The sequence below is a fragment of the Pagrus pagrus genome (genome assembly GCF_965226575.1).
Source record: "Pagrus pagrus genome assembly, chromosome: 10".
NCBI classification, from domain to species: domain Eukaryota; kingdom Metazoa; phylum Chordata; class Actinopteri; order Spariformes; family Sparidae; genus Pagrus; species Pagrus pagrus.
Genome location: NC_140194.1, coordinates 5,247,730 through 5,265,646, shown reverse-complemented (window position 1 = coordinate 5,265,646; position 17,917 = coordinate 5,247,730). Strand labels below are relative to the sequence as shown.

Sequence of the window (17,917 nt, the reverse complement as noted above, 5' to 3'; positions counted from 1 at the left end):
ACACCAGCAGTAATCACTGTTACAGTGTTTGGTTAGTTTCCCATGTCTCTCCTCCACCCGCTCATAGAGTAACAGAGAAATAAAATGTCCTGGTATCCCTTCCCACTTTATCCAATCGAACACTTACAGAAGCTTTCATTCACACCTTTGATTACAGTCTACTCGTGACTTCTTACGCAGTCATGCGCAATCACGTGACTTACCTAAGCTAGGCTAACCTAACTGTACGCTAAATCACTGTGCAGCACCTAACCACAACCGTATTATGAAGCATATCAGTCAATTATCTTTATTAATATCACACGTGTACGGATATTCTTTTGAACCACGGTGGATTGTTTTGTAACTCCCTCCACATCAGAGACCAAATGAGAAATTGCAAGTTGCAAATTGCTAATGCGTCTAATATTAGCTATGCTACAGCTGCTGCCAACTTGTTTAGACACGGCACTTTTGGCCGTTCTACACAGTAATGTAAGCCCAGTTTAATATGCAACAGATTTTTAAAAATATATGTAGGAGGGGTCCTCTGCTCTGTGCTATTACCAGATAGGGGATCCTTAGCCTGAAAAAAAAACTGTTTTAAAGTAAAGTTTTGCCTCAGCAGTCAGAACTAAGCAGACTAAGTGACAGAAACAGACGTGTGGTGACAAGATGTAATAACTCATACAGTCAAAAAATCAAAAGAGCAGACAATATTTAGTTATGAATCAACATTTATTAGTTATATTTGTATATGTACACCAAAGGTACAACACTTATTGATATGTAGAAACAGATTTTCTATGTATACCATAGACCGAGGAAAGAATTCATGTATTTATTTTTTTTTGTCGTTTTTTTTTCTTGATAGTGTATCTCCCCCACACATACGCTCTGCCTTTACATCAAAATTACAACAGCTTTACAAAGAGGGAAGGCCTAGAAAAGTAAGATCAGGAAAGCACGTTGTAGGCAGGAGTGAGACAGGTTATCAGCTCGGGTTTTGTTTTTAGCTCTGAGGTTCTTCAAAAAGACACATTTCAGTAGAAAAGGACAAGCTTGAAGATATACTGGCTCTTTGTTGAAAACACTGTGTCAATCCATTTCCATTTTAATCGGTACCATTAAGCTCTGCAAGTTCCAGGTGTTCGTGCGTGCATAAAGGTTTCTGTGTAGAAAGCAAAAAATAAAAAAAGGCATGTGGAGTAAAGGCAGTTTACAGAGTGGGAGTCATATAAACCTTCGTGATGTTGATGGTTCAGAGGTCGAGTGTGTGAAGATGTCTGCAGACAGGGAATCTAAAAGATCTCGCAGCTTTTTAAATTGCGCATGCACCAGGTTAACAAAGATGCCTGAGACTAAGGTAGTTTTTTCTCCATTTAAAAGACAAAATGGTTCAGATGAGTCACCTGAGGAATGTTGCTCTATACTGTAACAGGCAGCAACACATCTGATGTTTGTTCTTTCACTCAAATCAACTACTAGGCTGTGTTTGATTCCTCACTCTATCCTACGTACAGGGCAAAATCTGACCTTTCCCCTTTATTTGTCTCTCTTTTCGGCAAACCCTTTAATTCCCACCGAAATAACTCGTGTTGGCCCGTCTTTGTCAAACAGGAAACTTCCCCTCCCTTTCGTTCTCTCTCTCTCTTTCTCTCTTTCTTCCTCTCTCATCTTCAGGCAAACCGTGTTTGCTTCAGGATCACTGTAAATTTTCCAGAAAATTCTGCATTGCCACTGAACAGAACAATTATATATTTATTTATGTACAATGAAAATGAATGCACACTTCTTATATCTTCATGGAACAAACATTCAAAACGCTTACATTAGATTAAAAAAAAAAAAAGATATTTATATATTGGTGTGTGACAGGTAAGTAAAACAACTAGTTTAACAGCTATTAGAGAATAAAAAAAACAAGCAATTTATTACACGATTTCCTCTCTATACATTTTTGTTCTAATCTAATTCTTTACTCAGGACACAGATGATATATTTTTTTTCTCTCTAGAGGATTACATTAAAAATGTCACAGCAATGAAACTATATTCCTACATACCATTTCAACGCCCCCCAAAAGAAAACAAAAGGACAAAACAAACAAACAAAAAAACAAAACCAAAAAAAAAAAAACATCTGTTACCTACAATATATACACAAAGTGCAAGGAGGCACTTCATAATATCATGCTTTTTAAGATAGTGGTGCAAAAAAATAATCATCATTTTTATTTTACTCATGCTTCTAAAACTGAGTTTGAACATAATAGTGGTCCAACACTCAATCCCCATCGATGACACTATGGTCTGCATTGTCTCCTTACTGGAGAGATGTTTTTTTTAAATTTTCCTGAAGATCACAAAGTCAAAAGATGAAACTCGAGGGGCCGGTTAGGGTGTCAGTGCTGTGCTCTGCAGCTCGCTGATTACAATTAAAAAAAACGTGGTGACCTTCGAGGTGTTTGTGTGTTCGTGTGCGTGCGTTTGAAAAAAGAAAAGACAAAAAAAAATGTGTTTGAGTGTGTGTGCATGCTTGTCTTTGTGTGTATCAGTCTGTGCAGCGTGTACAGCAGAACGCCAAGTGTGCTCTTTGTTGTATCGAAGCACACTTCTGTTAAAAAAACAAAAAAATTAAAGAAGCAAAGTGAGCGTCGTCTCATGAGAGTGTGTTTCAGGAACTGTAAAGGACAGAGTGCTGCGCTAAGTGGTTTGTTAAGTTTTCCTAGTGTTACTTTAATTGGCATTTGTTTTGAAGTGAACATCTCCAAGGCAAGGTTGTCATTAAGCACAAACAAAAAAGAAAACAAGACAGGAGAGAAGGACACGACACTGATAAAGAAATCAAATTCGCAGCCACATCACAGACCTCTCACTCACACAGGCTAAAAAAAGATTAACAGCCAGTAGTCCAAGCTGTGCTTTTTTTTTTTTTGTATGTTTGCAGATCTTTTTAAGCCATTTGGTTCTTGAGAGGAATATACTGTATTTTTATTTATTACCTGATAGTTTGGCAACATTCTGGCATAATGCATGTGAAGTGTCCACTGCTCTGCTCTGAGGTTTCTTAAAAAGTCTCCACACCTACACACATATGGACACACAGCTGCAGCATCTAGGGTTTTGTAGAAACAGTCTTGAGCTCTGGTGGCTAAAATATATTGTTGTTTACCTTTTTAGGTCTGGCTAAACAAGAATCTGGCAAGCGAAAAGTGTTACATCAATGATCCGTCTCTGTTTGTGCAAGCCAAGACTCCATCTGACAGCCGAGCGCTGCGTCTTTCTGCGTTTCCTATTTTACTTTTTTTTTGTCTGGTGGTTTCACCTCGTGTACTCGAGCAATAAACCGTGTCTGCGCTTTCAGATAGTACACAGATCGAGGATGATTCAACCACTGGAATGTCGTCTGAAATACATTTCTGTGCTTCCCAGCGTGTCATCGTATTATAAAATCACTGTCCTTCAAGATCTTTGCAGTAAACTGTCACCTTTTGAGAGTCGAAGCTTTCAAATGTTGTGCTGTGAAGAGGCCGTTTTCTTGAAGCTCTAGTGAGCAAGTAAACATTTTAGGATTATAACTTTTTTTTTCCCTGTAAGAGAGTAAACATACAAGCCTGAGTATCTTTTGCTTTCCCCTTATCGTTTTATTCTAACCATTTTTTTTAAAACTTGGAATACAATCGACACGGAAGGATAGTGTGCATGACTTTTAAAAAATTATCCTTGTTGCTATTTTGGCTTTTTTTTGTGCTCTCGCTCTGTTTGTGCTCTGTATAATCTCCTTTGTTGTGCTAGAATTTATTCAGATATGTCAATTATTTATTGTATTCATTTTGATGCTAATTGAATTTCATTGGCATCGCAAAGTCATATATTTTTGGGGGAAAGGGAGCGTATAAAGTTTCATATTCAGGGCAGTGGCTTTCTTTAAGTTTTTGAGGCTTCGTCTGAAAAAAGCGTCGATATCAAACGCCGTGCCATTCAATTACAAACGGACAGCGATGTAAGAAAAGTGAAGCGTGTGTGTGAGCGACGTCATGGAGGCAGTTCAAAGGCCTCTGTGAGATGATTGATTTTCTGCCTGTTTGGTCCCTATAATTGACTTGGTCATGTTCCTAACCCCAGCTCTCTCTCTTTCTCTCTCTCTCATTCTCTCTCTCCCTCTATCACACACACACACACACACACACACATACACACACACAAACAAGTTTTATACCTCACTCAACAGGTGACACAAAAAAAGAAGTCCCTTTTCTTTACAGTAGATAAAAAGAGGAAAACAAAAAAAGGAAATAAAATGGGCTCAGTGTTATGGTTTGTGCTTTATAATACCACTGTTTTTGACTGTGCTTGTAGGTTTTCCTGCTCACTATCGTTCTACCCTGCCTCCTACCCTTTCTTCAGTTTGCTGGATAGTGCGTGGTGTTGGGCGATCTGCAGTCAGACGCACTTTAGCGGCTCTGACAGAATCAAAAAAGATGTTATTAAATGAGAGACTGAGCTGAGATAGGAAGAGAAGCGGCCTGATGCACACATAGCGACGGTACTGACGGGGATGTAAAGCAACAAACGTTACATCAGTACATCATGATTAATGCTCTAACTCCCACTCATCTTCTGGCATTAAATGATGAATCACCTGTATTTTTATGCATGTATGAAACTTGGAAGATGATCTCAGTGCATGATCCAGTCTTATACAGCCACTTCTTCTTCTCTCAACTTTGTAAATGTAGAAGCGAAATGTATTGCTAGGAATAGCTTATCTAACTTTCTCTTCCTTCCTTCCTTCCCCAAGCCTTGAAGTATGTTGTGCAAGTATCTGCTATATCGGACATAATTGTGCTCTAACAGGTAAATGTATACCTCTGTTATCATTTCACGGTTAAGTGAATTAGTATTATATATATATATATTTATATATCAGTCAGATAGACAGTTACAAAAACCTTTAAAGGGACTAATTAAAAAAAGAAAAGAAAACTAAACTATATAAAAAAACAATTAGTAGTTCTGTTCGTGTGACTTTTTTTTTCATTCACTCTTTTTTTTTATCACCAGATAGGAAAGCTTGTGGAGCCCAGGAGCAGGGGATCTCTGTGCTGCCATTATTCATGTTTCCACGGTTCCTCCTCAACAAGCGTGCACTCCGCAGCAGAGCCGTTAGTGGCTGAGGTTACCTGTAAGCAGTTAGCAGGGAAATCTAAACATCGGATCCAAGGCACAGGGAAAACACACACATCATTCACTTATAAAGCTTTCAATCAAACAGCTTATAATAACACACTGCTCCCATGTATGAGATTAATTTACATCCATGCAATCTGATTGGTCGACCATCAAAAAATTCCACTTTAACAATACCCTACATGTATATACCTGCTCTATCCTGGTTTTATCAGAGGTAAAAGAGTTTTTTTTGACTGTAAACATTTCCTGTCAGTATCGATGGTACTTTGGCAATTAAAACACAGCCTATCATAGCTCATAGTATCATAGCTATTTTTGCAATATGCAAAAACTATGGAGGATTACTGGAACTCCTGTACGACCACTGATGATCATGCTTATGGTGGTCCTAAGAGTGGAGTTTCTTTTACTGACCTGGGAACAGACCACAAATTCATGATGACCACAAAACTCAACAGGCAGTTAAAAAACAAATGATACAAATAAATAAAATATGAATAAACAGACGGATTACATAGAAAACAAGGTACAAACACTACAAAATGAATGCATTGTTACGTTATGGCTAATTTGCAAGCACTCTACAGTGGCGTCTTTGGAGAAAAGGGGTTAGAAATGTGAGTCATACAATTTACATTCAAAACAGACCAGAAAACAGAAAAACAAAAATTAGTCATGATGGATACTGGAAATAGCAAGCCTTCGTGTCGCCTCCATATGTAATTGTCGGTTCATAAATAGAGAAAGGAGGATGTAACTTTTTTTTTACTATGGATTGACGTACTTGTGTGACAGGTTGTCAGCGTTGCTAGGTAACACCTTTCATCCTTTAATAAATGAATAAGCTCATCAGAAGACCTTTCCCACCAGGGCGTGTGGGGGAACAAGCTCTCTGAACTCCCATATATTATTCTGAAAGCCTGGAATACATTCAAAGACTAGACTCAAACTGCATTATGTTTTACATTGTGGGGAGCTACTTCACAGCTTTTGATTTCGTGACGTAGTTCTGGCGGTGTGCAGAAATAGCTTGTGTAGACGTGCTTGAGAAGGGACTATGTGAACTGCTAATGAGATGTAACACCTTCCGGCTTTGCATTTTTAAATCCTACAGAAATAAAACTGTGGAAGTGGAACTAACAATGGCAGTCAGTTATATTTTTAAAATGAAAGAGTAAACCTCACCGGACATTAAGCTAAACAGAAGGAAAATAATAACTGAAATGGGAAAACATTATTCCGTTGAGAAGTTTCTTTTGGAAAATGGATGCAGTGTGAACTTTTGATGGATAGGAGGGCTGCTAAATAATTCCTCAGGGTCATAATGAGGATTATCTGGCTCTGCCTTTTGATTTAGAGCCAATCTCCAACAGGTTACAATCATCAGATTAGGCTGACTGAAGTATCCGTCATTTGCATGCACTGAACTGAACTGCAATCATTTTTTGGTAAACCTTTTTTAGCAACATTTTGGATGTTCGTTCAACACAAAAGCTGCTATTCCAGAAGGATGAAATACATACGTGCACATGCATCTGTTGTTCTCTCGCTTCACGTCTGTCATAAAATAACAGTGAGTGCATTTACATGGTCATGAACAGAGATGCAATGAATAAAACAGAGTCAGGCAAAGGTGCAGGGTGAGCATGCTACAACAGAGTGGGTTATATACAAGTCTCTATGTCCGTAAGCATTAATTGTACCTTGCATTCATCTACTACGACAGAATTGTTAGCAGTGGCGGTAGCGGTTGTGGTAGCGGTAGCGGTTAAGACGCACTGGTTGGAATTGTTTTCGTGGTGGTTCTTCATGTCATCGTAATAAGACTGGGTCTTCGTCATCATTTCGATGTCGTCCGATTTGGCCGCGTGTGCGTCCAGCTCTTCAAGCTCTGCCTTGGACATGTGGTACACGATGCCTGCACCGTAGGAGTCACCCACCACGTTCACCGAGGTCCTGAATCGATCCCTGAGGAGAGAGAAACCGGGATGGTAAGATAGATTTGCATATTTCAATTATTTAGGATGCACAAAAAAAGATAAATCTAGCATAGAAACGAATGAAAGAACCATTGTTTATCCAAAAAAAAAAACATTTTTTGTCTTGTCAAACTCACAGCAGCCAGTCGACAGCAACCAGCAGACTGATGTCTTGGGTCGGCAGGCCTACAGCAGTCAGGATCAGAAGCATAGTCACCAGACCGGCACTGGGAATACTGGCTGCTCCAACACTGGCCAGGGTGGCTGTCAGACTGGATGAAAACACAGCAAAGCAGCACTCAATTACACTCTTCTCCACACCCACCACCGACTCTCCACCCTGCCACAACTCCTCAGACAACTATCAACGTGAAAAGGCTGCAGATGAAGACATTCAACCTCTGTGGTACTTATATGAAGAGCAGCAGCTGAAGAGCACCACGAGAGGGTCCTCCACTGCTAATGAATAGATGTTTAAATGTGAGAGATGGGATGTTTAATGTGTGGGTTTATGGAGTGATATGCCATAAAAATGTCAGGATGAAGGTCGTCCATCCTTGACTAGCTATTAACAGAAGAGCATTTGGGAAATATAGATACTCAGAATCACAGATACTTGGTTGGTGTTTGCGTTTCAGCTTAGCATGAGACGTGTTGCTGCTTCCTGCTGCTGGTTTATTAGCTCCACGGTACATTTCTTCTTTAAAGCTGCAGCATTGAGCCGCAGACTTTTCACCGTTGAATGCCTCTACACTGCTGCTGTGTTTGTCCTCATTTATAATGAGCTAACTGTGTTGGCTGAACTGCATCCCCAGGGCTCCATTTAAACCCTCCTTAAAAAGTAGGAATCACAATTGTTACTGTTATGACGAAGAATTGCTTTTCATGAACAACAGTCTGGCTTCTGTGTGCAGCCATGTTAGAGTCCATTTAGGCATTTAAGCCTATTTTTGTACGGAGATTGAAATATCATCACTGAAATATCATGGAAGGTTGCGTTGATAATGGCATTTCATACAAACCAGATGTTGAACTCACACAGGGCATCCAGGTAATTTATCTGTGCCGAGACAATAGTGTATTTGTGCAATCATACTGACAGTTTTCACCTCTTAATTTCAAAGCAGACATATTCTGCTCAATTTCAGGTTCATGATTTTATTTTGGATTACTACTAGAAAAGGTTTACATGCTTTAATAATGATACAGTGCAGCAGCGCTGTATTCCCCCCTTCTGTCTGAGATGCTCTGTTTTTGCTCCTGTCCCTTTAAGGCCCCCCTCCCAAATACCCACTATGCTCTGATTGGTCAGCTCACACATGACTGAACCAGCACCGCGTACCACGTCTGCAGTTGGCTCGATCGTGTTTTCAGCCTACAGTTAGCTTCACTTCTACCGTGAATGTGACATAATGACATAGTGTGATGTCACAAAGTCACATAATTAAAGGTACTGACGAGGTGTTTCAGGCACTTCAGAAACATTGTTTTCCGTTGGAGAGAGGAGCCCCCGTTGGTGTGGACTTTGGGCTTTTTAACTTTCAAGACCTTTTACAAGGTCCACTGAAGTAAAGGAAAAAAATCAAAGGCATAAGAGGTCTCCTTTAAATTAGATCATATCATAAATACAGGCTTTTAACAGTGTAAATGACATCAACTAATAAAACCTGACGTGTCTGAAGTTCAAAGATACTATCATGAGTGTGTCCTGACCTGACGGTGACAATCTGACCAGGGTCCAGCTGGATACCATTCATTTGGGCAATGAAGATGGCTGCGACGGCCTCATACAGAGCAGTTCCATCCATGTTGATGGTGGCGCCGACCGGGAGCACGAAACGAGTGACTCTTTTGTCAATACCCAAGTTCTCCTCCAGACAACGGAAGGTGACAGGCAGTGTACCAGCACTGCAGGGGCAAGCAGGAGAAGGTAGGTTGTAACTTTGCAATGAATTGCATACAAATCAGGAAACAACTATCCATTAATTTGGGTTGCTGACCTGGAGGCTGTCCCCAGAGCAGTGATCCAGGCCTGGAAGATTCCGAGGAAGAAGGTGAAGGGGTTTTTCCTGACGATGATAAAGTAGATGCTGGGCAGGAAGATAGCTCCATGGATGATGAGGCCAACAATCACAGTGACCATGTACATCCCCAGCTGCCTGGCCACCACCTCCAGGTCCTTGATGGAGATGATCTTACCACAGATGAGACAGGCGATACCGAAGGGAGAGTACCTGGGCAGATGAAAGAGCTTTTCTTATTTCTTTAAATTTCGCTTTGAACACAGACGACAAAGAATTTGTCAGAACACAAATTCCACTTCACATAAAAGATTATAAATCTTTTAAAATGTTGGAATGACTTGAGAAATAACTCGGCATTATCAGTTATTTCTGACTCAAAGCGATCAAATGAGTTTTAAAAATGAGTCAATGAGATTCTTAAGTGATACCAACCACATGATCATGATGACAAGTTTCATCACAATCTCATTGAGGATGCTGAAGAATTCAATCATGAGTCTGGCCTTCTCTCCCATCTTGCCCATGCAGATGCCAAATGCAATAAAGAAACCAATCAGACCTGTGACAGAAAATCATAGATGTATCAAACTCTGGAGACCAGTGTGGACAGATGAGATGACTTCAGCGTGAGGGAATTAGTATTCAGAGATGAAAAGTTTTACATTTACAACCAAAAACATTCAGTTTTGTCCAGATGTTTGAATCACTGTAAATGTCATATTGCAAATGTAGCTTTTATTAGCGATAGCAACGTCCGTTGGCCAGTCCCCAACTTTAGTCGAGACTGAAATATCTTGAGATCTATTCGATGAATTGCCATGAAATTTGGTAGACATATTCATGATGCCCAGAGAGTCCTAATGACTTTGGTGATTCCCTGACTCTTCCTTTAAAAGTTTTCACTTATCCTGAGAAACATCTCCCATGGATTGACACACAATTGACATCCATGATGATGAATGATAACATAATAATGTATTATATTACATTTCTGCCAACAGATCCCCCAACATCCTACACACTGGACCTTGAACTTTAAAAAACATTTTTTTTTTTCTTTCATTGGTTTATGATGATACCTGGAAAATTAATGAAATTTCGGTGTCAGCTACTTTGCGTTTACTGCAAATGCTAATGTTAGCATGCTAAAATGCTAAACTAAGATGGTGAGCATGCTAAAACTGACACATGCTGATATTAGCGTTTAGCTCAAAGCACTGCTGTGCCAAAGTACAGCCTCACAGAGCTGCTAGCATGGCTGTCGACTGGTTTAGTCTGGTTTAATGTTAGTCATCCATAAGTTGTGAGTGTTTTCGTTTGGTTACATACCCAGGACGTTCATGCCACTTTTGAACTGCAAGGACTTTTTGACGGCGAACTGAGGCGCCTTGGTAATGTTGGCCACCAGGCCCTCCACACTGGTGGCATTGATTTCCTCCACAACATCCAGCTCTACCTTCTTTGTGACTGTCTGGATCTGAGTTCAAGGAGGAAAAGATACTGATGGTGAGATATGATGTCCCCTATGACACAAGGCCACTCAACTGTCGATGATCAAGGTGTATGTGTATTGTCTTGTAATTGCCATCCTCCGGTACCTGTTGGAAACAAGCCTGCACCAGGTTCTCTGGGAACAGGTTCCTGATCAGATCAAAGAAGGCATCCAAGCTGGACACGTCATCGTTCTTCTCGCCCTCGCCCAGCCCCTCCTTCAGTTTGGGGTTGCCAGGGTGAATGACTAACACCAGGATGACTCCCAGGATAGCAGCAATAATAGTGGTGGTCATGTAATAGACCATAGCTCTGGTGCCCAGGCGACCACTGGATTTGGCATCCAAACCAGCCAGACCTGCAGCCAAAACAAGCAAGATAGTGTTTACTTGGTAATTACTTGGACTTATTGAATGGAAATGTTGACTTAATACTGCAGGCCCATTAGGGGATTGCAGGATGGTGTTTGATCATGTGCATGATGCATGGCATGATGTATTACATGGATTATTGTCAATAATGATGTCAGAATCTGGATTACAGTAATATCAGGGCTTTTTCCTTGTGTCTATTTTAGCAGCGGTATCACAGAAGTGAATAGTAAGCTGCTAAATGTATTGGTTTTTTAGCCTTGTAATATAATTCAACTGTACATGAACTGCTCACGCAAAGTATCATGTGTGTATAGATCAAATACATCAGCAATATTCTTGCAGTATCTCAAGACACAACACTTACAAAGTAACACAGTTCTTAAATACAGCCTACAGTTGCATGACAACCCACAGCTGTGCTGGAGGTGTGTCCACAATCACATGCAACAGCGCATCAAATCAAAGTACATACAATATCTACAGTATGACACCAAGGAAAACATTTCTCACTTTTAGTAATCTATACACAGAAAACGGGTCTATAAGATGAAGTGCCCGAGGGGGTCCTGCAGCTCTGAATTCACCCATGTACATATTTAGCAAACACATCAAAAGGATCACTATGGAAAACAAAGGAACAAAGACAAATATACATAGTGCCACTACTACTCGAATAATTATATTAGTCAAATGAATAGAAAAAAAATGTATTCGAAAATATATATACATATCCAAAAGACCGACTCTTGACAAACTCACAAAAAATGAGGTTCAGGTATGTTTCATTTGTGCTAATACAGGGCAACTGAACTGTCTTTGTTCACAATTCAACCAGCAGAACGATGCTCTGCCATTCTGGTTGTCATGCCGATGTATACTGTACCGCGAGGACACGTGGTAGATGACTCATATAGCATTCACCATAATTGATCTGAACAGACCGTACTGCACCTGTGATTAAACTGGAGATGATGAGTGGCAGGATCAACATCTTCAGCATCCTCATAAGGATATCTCCAGGAAAGGCGATCACCATGACGATGTCTGGGTGGATCGGGGAGGCGACGCGAAGCAACATCCCTGATACAGCTCCCAAGATCACACCTGAAGTGCAAGAAAGGAGTGTGAGTGAGTGAAACTGCAAAAAACATGAAGGTGAAAAGACACTTCTTAAGGGTATACTCTGTGCCTAATGGGAAAGACTTAGATATGATCAATGAAATAACGAATGAGCCATGATTTTCTAACGCTGCAGTTATTTGGAGCTGTAAAACAGGTCTGTCTGTTACATACTTTAAGAGCACGGTGGGTTGAGAAGATGAAACGGAAACCTGCTAAGAGTGAGTTAAGCTCATGGGGGATTAAGATCAGATCTTTGAAGCAGCAGGGAGGAGGCAACATGTCAGACTCCCTGGTGAAGCATCTGTAATCTCTGCAAACCCAAAATGCTTTCGAGGATTTTTTACACTTTGCGGCAGGGCGAGAGAAAGAGAGGAAGAAGGATTCAATAAGAGGGTGCAAAAGTGATCGCTAATCTCAAATTCACCTTGTGCCTCACCAGGATATTTTTACTATCCAGTGTATTTCTACTACCCAACAAGGTTTTGTTTTTTTGCTACCTTGCCTATCCACTGGCCTCCACTCAGTCTCTATAAGCCTGAAAACAGTGGCATTTGAGAGATCAGTCCCTCCCTAACAAAAGCCACTGTTGACCCTTGACATATGTCTCTTCCAACCAACAGTTTGTTTCCTGCCACACAGTGAAATTAAAGATGACCTCTGTGTGCTCTAACCCCCCCTGAAGCTCTGCCTACCAGGCCCGCTAGTTGGCCTCTGTGTCTGTCTGTCTCACGCCAGACAAAACTCCAGCATCCCCCCTGCGGCTGCACTTCCTCTGCTACCACACCACTGCCAAAGATCACACAGCCCGAGACGTTGTTTAATAACACACACTGGAATCACAAAGCCCTCCAGCTATTTTTTTTTTTTTAATATAATCTGTCCTCTGTGCTTCAATCTATCCTCCAGTCTAGCAGCATCCTGTGGACTCTGCACACCCAATGGTTTTGGATGGCATTTGATTTCCTGTGCCTTCTCTTTGGCCCATTTGCAAGTTCTCATTCAGGCCCTTATCTGCCAAGTGACAGATGATCAATGATCATGCTGGCTCACTTGCCTCGGCGAGAGTCCTGCCAAGTGGGGTGAGATGTACACATTACACATGCTCACACAAACACACATCCATGCGAGCGGGATACAGATCGAGAGGCACATACTTAATGACATATACACACACGCATATATGCATTTATATAGTTTTAAAATCTTCACAGGCTATGCTTATAAAATGGTTAGATTAGGAAGCAAAGCTGTCAGACACAACACAGTATAAATGGTATGTGCTGGTCTTATCTGATCTAGGACCAATGACCAGAAATTGCATCACTGCTTTCGTGCCTTTTCTTCTTTTCATTAATTGTCCCCTTGTGGCGCAGTGAGCCCACTGCTATAATCACCATATTTATCATGCACCACCAGAGGCTGTTTGGGAGTCCAGTGCAGCAGAGATGCTTTTGATAGCAACAGGTGGCACAGAGCTGGGGAAGGTCAGGACACCCAGTCATCTTACTGTCTGGTGCACTGAGCGAGCACAGATGGCATCTCCTCCTCATATTACGAGCAGGCGGCATAATCAAGCTCATGAGTTAACAGAACAGCTCAGTGGTGGTCGGTGCCCGTCTTTAGCATGCTTTGATTTTTAATAGGTCTTTAGTGGAGGGAGAAAGACAGAAAAATACAACGGGGATGAGGTCACTTACCGAGGACGGTGAGTGTGAGCAGAAGGTTCTTGAACAGCTTGGAGCAGATTTTGGCACATTTGGACTGAGGCCTGGCCTCGATGGGCTCCAGGTGACTTTCGTGCATCCTCACCTCAACTTGTTTAGGCATACTGTTGGCACTGCGACAGAGAGAAAGAAAAACATATGAAACACTTATTCATAAAATGCAAAACCATGTCAGACTTCCTGGTGAAGCATCTGCAAACCCACAATGCTTTCAAAGATTTTTTTTCACTTTGCAGCAGGGATAGAAAAAGAGAATAATACTAGGATTCAATAAAAAGGGTGAAAAAGAGGTCCCTTATCTCAACTTCACCTTGTGGCTCACCAGGATATTTCTACTATTCAATATGTTTCTACTACCCAGCAGGATTCTGTTTGTTGTGCTACCCTACCTATCCACTGGCCTCCACTCAGTCTCTACACGCCTGAAAACAGCAGCATTTGATAGATCAGTCCCTCCCTAACAAAGCCACTGTTGACCCTTGACTCATATTCATAAAAAGAAAAACCATCAAGCTGAACCCCTTCAAAAACACACACATGGCCACGTTCTTTCATGCTTGGTCACTGTGTGGAGGAGCAAGCCTGCACAATAAAACACCTCAACCAGTACATTTGCAAGTGCATAACGTCTCTGAAAACCACGATACAGTCGAAATGAAAACACTATCAAAAAAGTATTCGAGTGTGTTGCCAAGCTGTCTCTCCATGACGTGGACAGATGGAAGCTGACTACAAGCTGCTGCTGTAAAATTGCAGTCCTTTGGGGCGACACTTCAGACACGAACCATCTCAAGGCGTTTATTAAAAACCGAAAGTCTGTGTATCTCTTAAGGACAGCGTTTTGTAAGAGATCTTTTGTAAAGACACTCTGTTTTTTGATAAAGTAATATCTGTCTCTGGTTTTGAAAGAAATTAGAGGCATGTCTACATTATGTAATCTGAGTGTGACCTGTAACATACACATTAACAAACAAATTCAGAATACTGTATCACTCCATGTGGATATTCCTTTACTTAATTGTTGTACGAGGTGGTTCACAGTGTAGACAACCACAGACAAAAATCTCCCGGTGAGGCAACGGCGATGATAAAGTGGAACAGATGCCAGCGCCACAGTACAAAAGTTTGACAAAGCGCAGAGAGAAGGAGCGAACACACTGCCTGTTAAAACTTCCTTCAAAATCTTCTCTCTCAGTTACGATTGTGTCACGTTACATTTGGAGGCACACAAAGCCTCAAACACAATAGTCGGAAGAAGGGTCTTAGTCACGCAGCCTAATTAATCGCATGAAATGTGATTTCCCATTATAGGCGGCGTGGAGCAGCTTCCTGTGGTCCCCGTCGATGTATGAATGAGTTTGTTAGTGAGAAGAGAGCCAGCTGTGTCCGTCACATGCCAGTTAGGCAGGTGTTCAATAGAAAGTGAAGCGTACGTATTAATCGTCTCCTCCACATGTTTCAGGAGTAATCTATCAAGCAGTCAGCTCGGTTTTGACATGTTTTTTTGTCTGTGAGGAAACAGAAATGTCCCTATGTTGCTATTCATCTCAAACAAGTCCATGAAAATGTCAGCTGTGATGAATTACAAAGAAGAACAAAGAAGAAATAATGTGACTCTGACCTTTCACCTCACCCCTGGGGTTCATGCTTTAACACTCACAAATGGAAGCCTCAATGGCGATTTTTTTTTTTTTGTCTTCATACCCTCCCCCCATACTCCATGATGAAGTCATACCACTTCATTGATATCAATCATGTTTGCTGTCAAGTTTTTTTTTTTCAAAGCTTAAACTTTATCAAAGGAAAGACAGGGAGCTGAGATCAATAGGAGCCTTCCTCAAAACCAAAGGCTTCCTGCCGTTCTTGTTGTTGCGTTAAGTACTCGCTAATAATTCCACTTGAACACACACGGACTCACACATTGACACACACCTCCCCCCTCGCCTCGTTGTGCTGCAGTGTTGTGAGCTTGGCTATAGGAAGACCAAATGGTTAGCTTCCAGGCACACAGATGGACCAGTCCTATCTGCTCGTATTAATTTCAAAGTGATGTGTGAAATACAGAGAATACATGCAAACGGCAGGCAAACAGTACACCACCAGCACACACTACCTCTGCCTTATTCCATCGCTGAGATACAAGCCGAATGAATTAGTCAAAAACCCCAGAAATAAAACGCGGGAGAATTTGCATTACCATGTAATCCCATTCCCTAAGAGCGATGAGTGCTGCTAATTGAATTTTGCACCCTTTTCTCTCACTTTCATTATTTTTAGCACTGCCAAGAGAGAGAAAGAGAGAGAGAGAGAGAGAGGAAGAGAGGAAGCAGACGTCGGACGTCAGCGAGGTCGGATATTATTCTGTCATGATCCTCTCATTAGCGCTTCTCTCACCAAGTCAGAGACAGATGAGAGAGTGGGCTTGTGCGACCCAGTGATAGATGGAAATGAAAATGTATAGCAAAGAGTCATCAGCTACAACAGAAATGTTTAATTTAAAACAGTTGGAAATAATGATATTTATAGCATTATTAAAATGATCCCTGCTCTACATAATTTTATCTTTCATTAACTTTGTTCATGTCATGTTATCACGTCACATGAATGAATCCTCTTTGCCGAGAATTCAGAGATGTTAAGCTCTGTCACTTTGCGGCATCCATCGACACACACACACAGAGACACACACAGACACATTCATTCAGTTTCTTCTGCGCAGTCTCTAATGGGATCATCTCATGAACTGGTTAATCTTGGCCAAGGGCTTAGTCAGATTAATTGCATTACAGGACCGTAAAGCCATGAAGAATTAATGAAGCTCTTAATAAAACAACACCAGGTGTCAACCGAACTGAAAGATGTTCAAATTCTCCCAAAGTATAACTCCACATTCACCCGTGCACTAAAGGAGTAAGAGAGGTTCCCTGATACTTTCTGCTGTTGTACTGTAAAAACGTAACAAAGTTTAACTTTGACAGTTTGGATCCTTAAGTGACTGAAGTGAATAACCAGAAAAAGTCCAAGTATTATGCACAGATGTGTAAATGTGGTGCCTAGTACTTACTTCATTTCTGTTGGAGTTGAGGTAAGTGCTATATACATCAAATCTCCAGCCTTTGGTATTTAAGAGCTAATCAGCACAAGAAATCGTTAGTAGGATCCCAACTGCTCCATCCAAAAATGTTGCCAGATGTCAGCAGATAAGGTCCCATGCAGGTACAGCCGGCAGCTAATAAACACCAGAGCTCTGCTGACAGCTAGCAGCTCTCAGCTGTCCACCGGCTCATCCAAAGCATCCAGAGAGGAGCGAGTCAACACAGCCCAGACGACAGCCCCAGTCACAGCCACAGCAACCTGAATTGCCCCATCCTGATGTCTGCATACCCTCCTCAGCCCCCACCCCCTGACTCCACCACCACCACCACCACCACCCACAATCAGCTACACACCAAGACACACACACACACACACACACACACACACACATCCAACAAATAAATAAATAACAAAAAAAGAAGAAATGGAGGGAGGAGTCAATATCTGGGCTTAAGAGTCAAATCCCTCAGGGACCCTCCATTCCCTGGATACAGTAATCCCCCCAGAGAGCACGCTCCCAGACTCATCCAGCGACATGGGAGATGAGCATGATGATGCCTTCTAATGGCACAATGCAGACAGTAGTGCTTTGTAGGCAGAGAGAGGAATAAACGACAAAGGGAATGACGATTTAATGTCCATAATGTTGCTGTTTGGGGCTTTGAGGTCGACCTGATGGACGACAGATGAGAGGTTAATGTTTGCTCCGACATATTATGTCACAGTGGTGACAGGAGCATACCAACATGAGGTTTACTGTCTACTCTGCTCTGTACTTACACAAGGCCGCTCGGCCAAATCGTTCGCTTTAAAGATTTAATAGATAATATTCTCAGTAAACCAAAAAATGTTCTGTTAAAAAAAAGATAGATGCTGGTGAATTTAAGGTCCGTGCATTCAAGTCACACACAATCCAACATATAAATTTAATTC

General features: G+C 41.3%; 1 protein-coding gene across 2 annotated transcripts; it reads right to left on the bottom strand.

Annotated features, from left to right (window-relative positions):
- Positions 1 to 698: 698 nt before the first annotated feature.
- On the bottom strand, positions 699 to 17,232 carry LOC311263538 (excitatory amino acid transporter 2-like). 2 transcript variants are annotated; one of them, XM_084363676.1, is made up of 11 exons: positions 16,953 to 17,232; positions 13,862 to 14,001; positions 11,994 to 12,146; positions 10,776 to 11,026; positions 10,507 to 10,654; positions 9,610 to 9,736; positions 9,154 to 9,387; positions 8,867 to 9,061; positions 7,291 to 7,425; positions 6,878 to 7,142; positions 699 to 5,164 (listed from the first exon to the last, which is right to left on the bottom strand). In XM_084363676.1, the coding sequence occupies exons 1-11, from the start codon at positions 16,988 to 16,990 to the stop codon at positions 5,093 to 5,095; spliced, it is 1,758 nt and encodes a 585-aa protein (XP_084219802.1). In that variant the 5' UTR covers positions 16,991 to 17,232; the 3' UTR covers positions 699 to 5,092. The 2 variants fall into 2 exon arrangements, with proteins under 2 accessions (XP_084219802.1, XP_084219803.1); XM_084363677.1 differs by having other exon boundaries at positions 6,954 to 7,142; positions 16,953 to 17,230.
- Positions 17,233 to 17,917: the final 685 nt, after the last annotated feature.

Bases quoted from the DNA above. Each gene is read 5' to 3' on its own strand.
- LOC311263538 (XM_084363676.1), bottom strand. From the start codon at position 16,990: ATGTATATAGCACTTACCTCAACTCCAACAGAAATGAA. The intron at 14,002-16,952 runs GTAAGTACTAGG...TCTCTGTCGCAG, and splicing joins TCAACTCCAACAGAAATGAA to TGCCAACAGTATGCCTAAAC. The intron at 9,388-9,609 runs GTTGGTATCACT...TCATCTGCCCAG, and splicing joins CTTGTCATCATGATCATGTG to GTACTCTCCCTTCGGTATCG.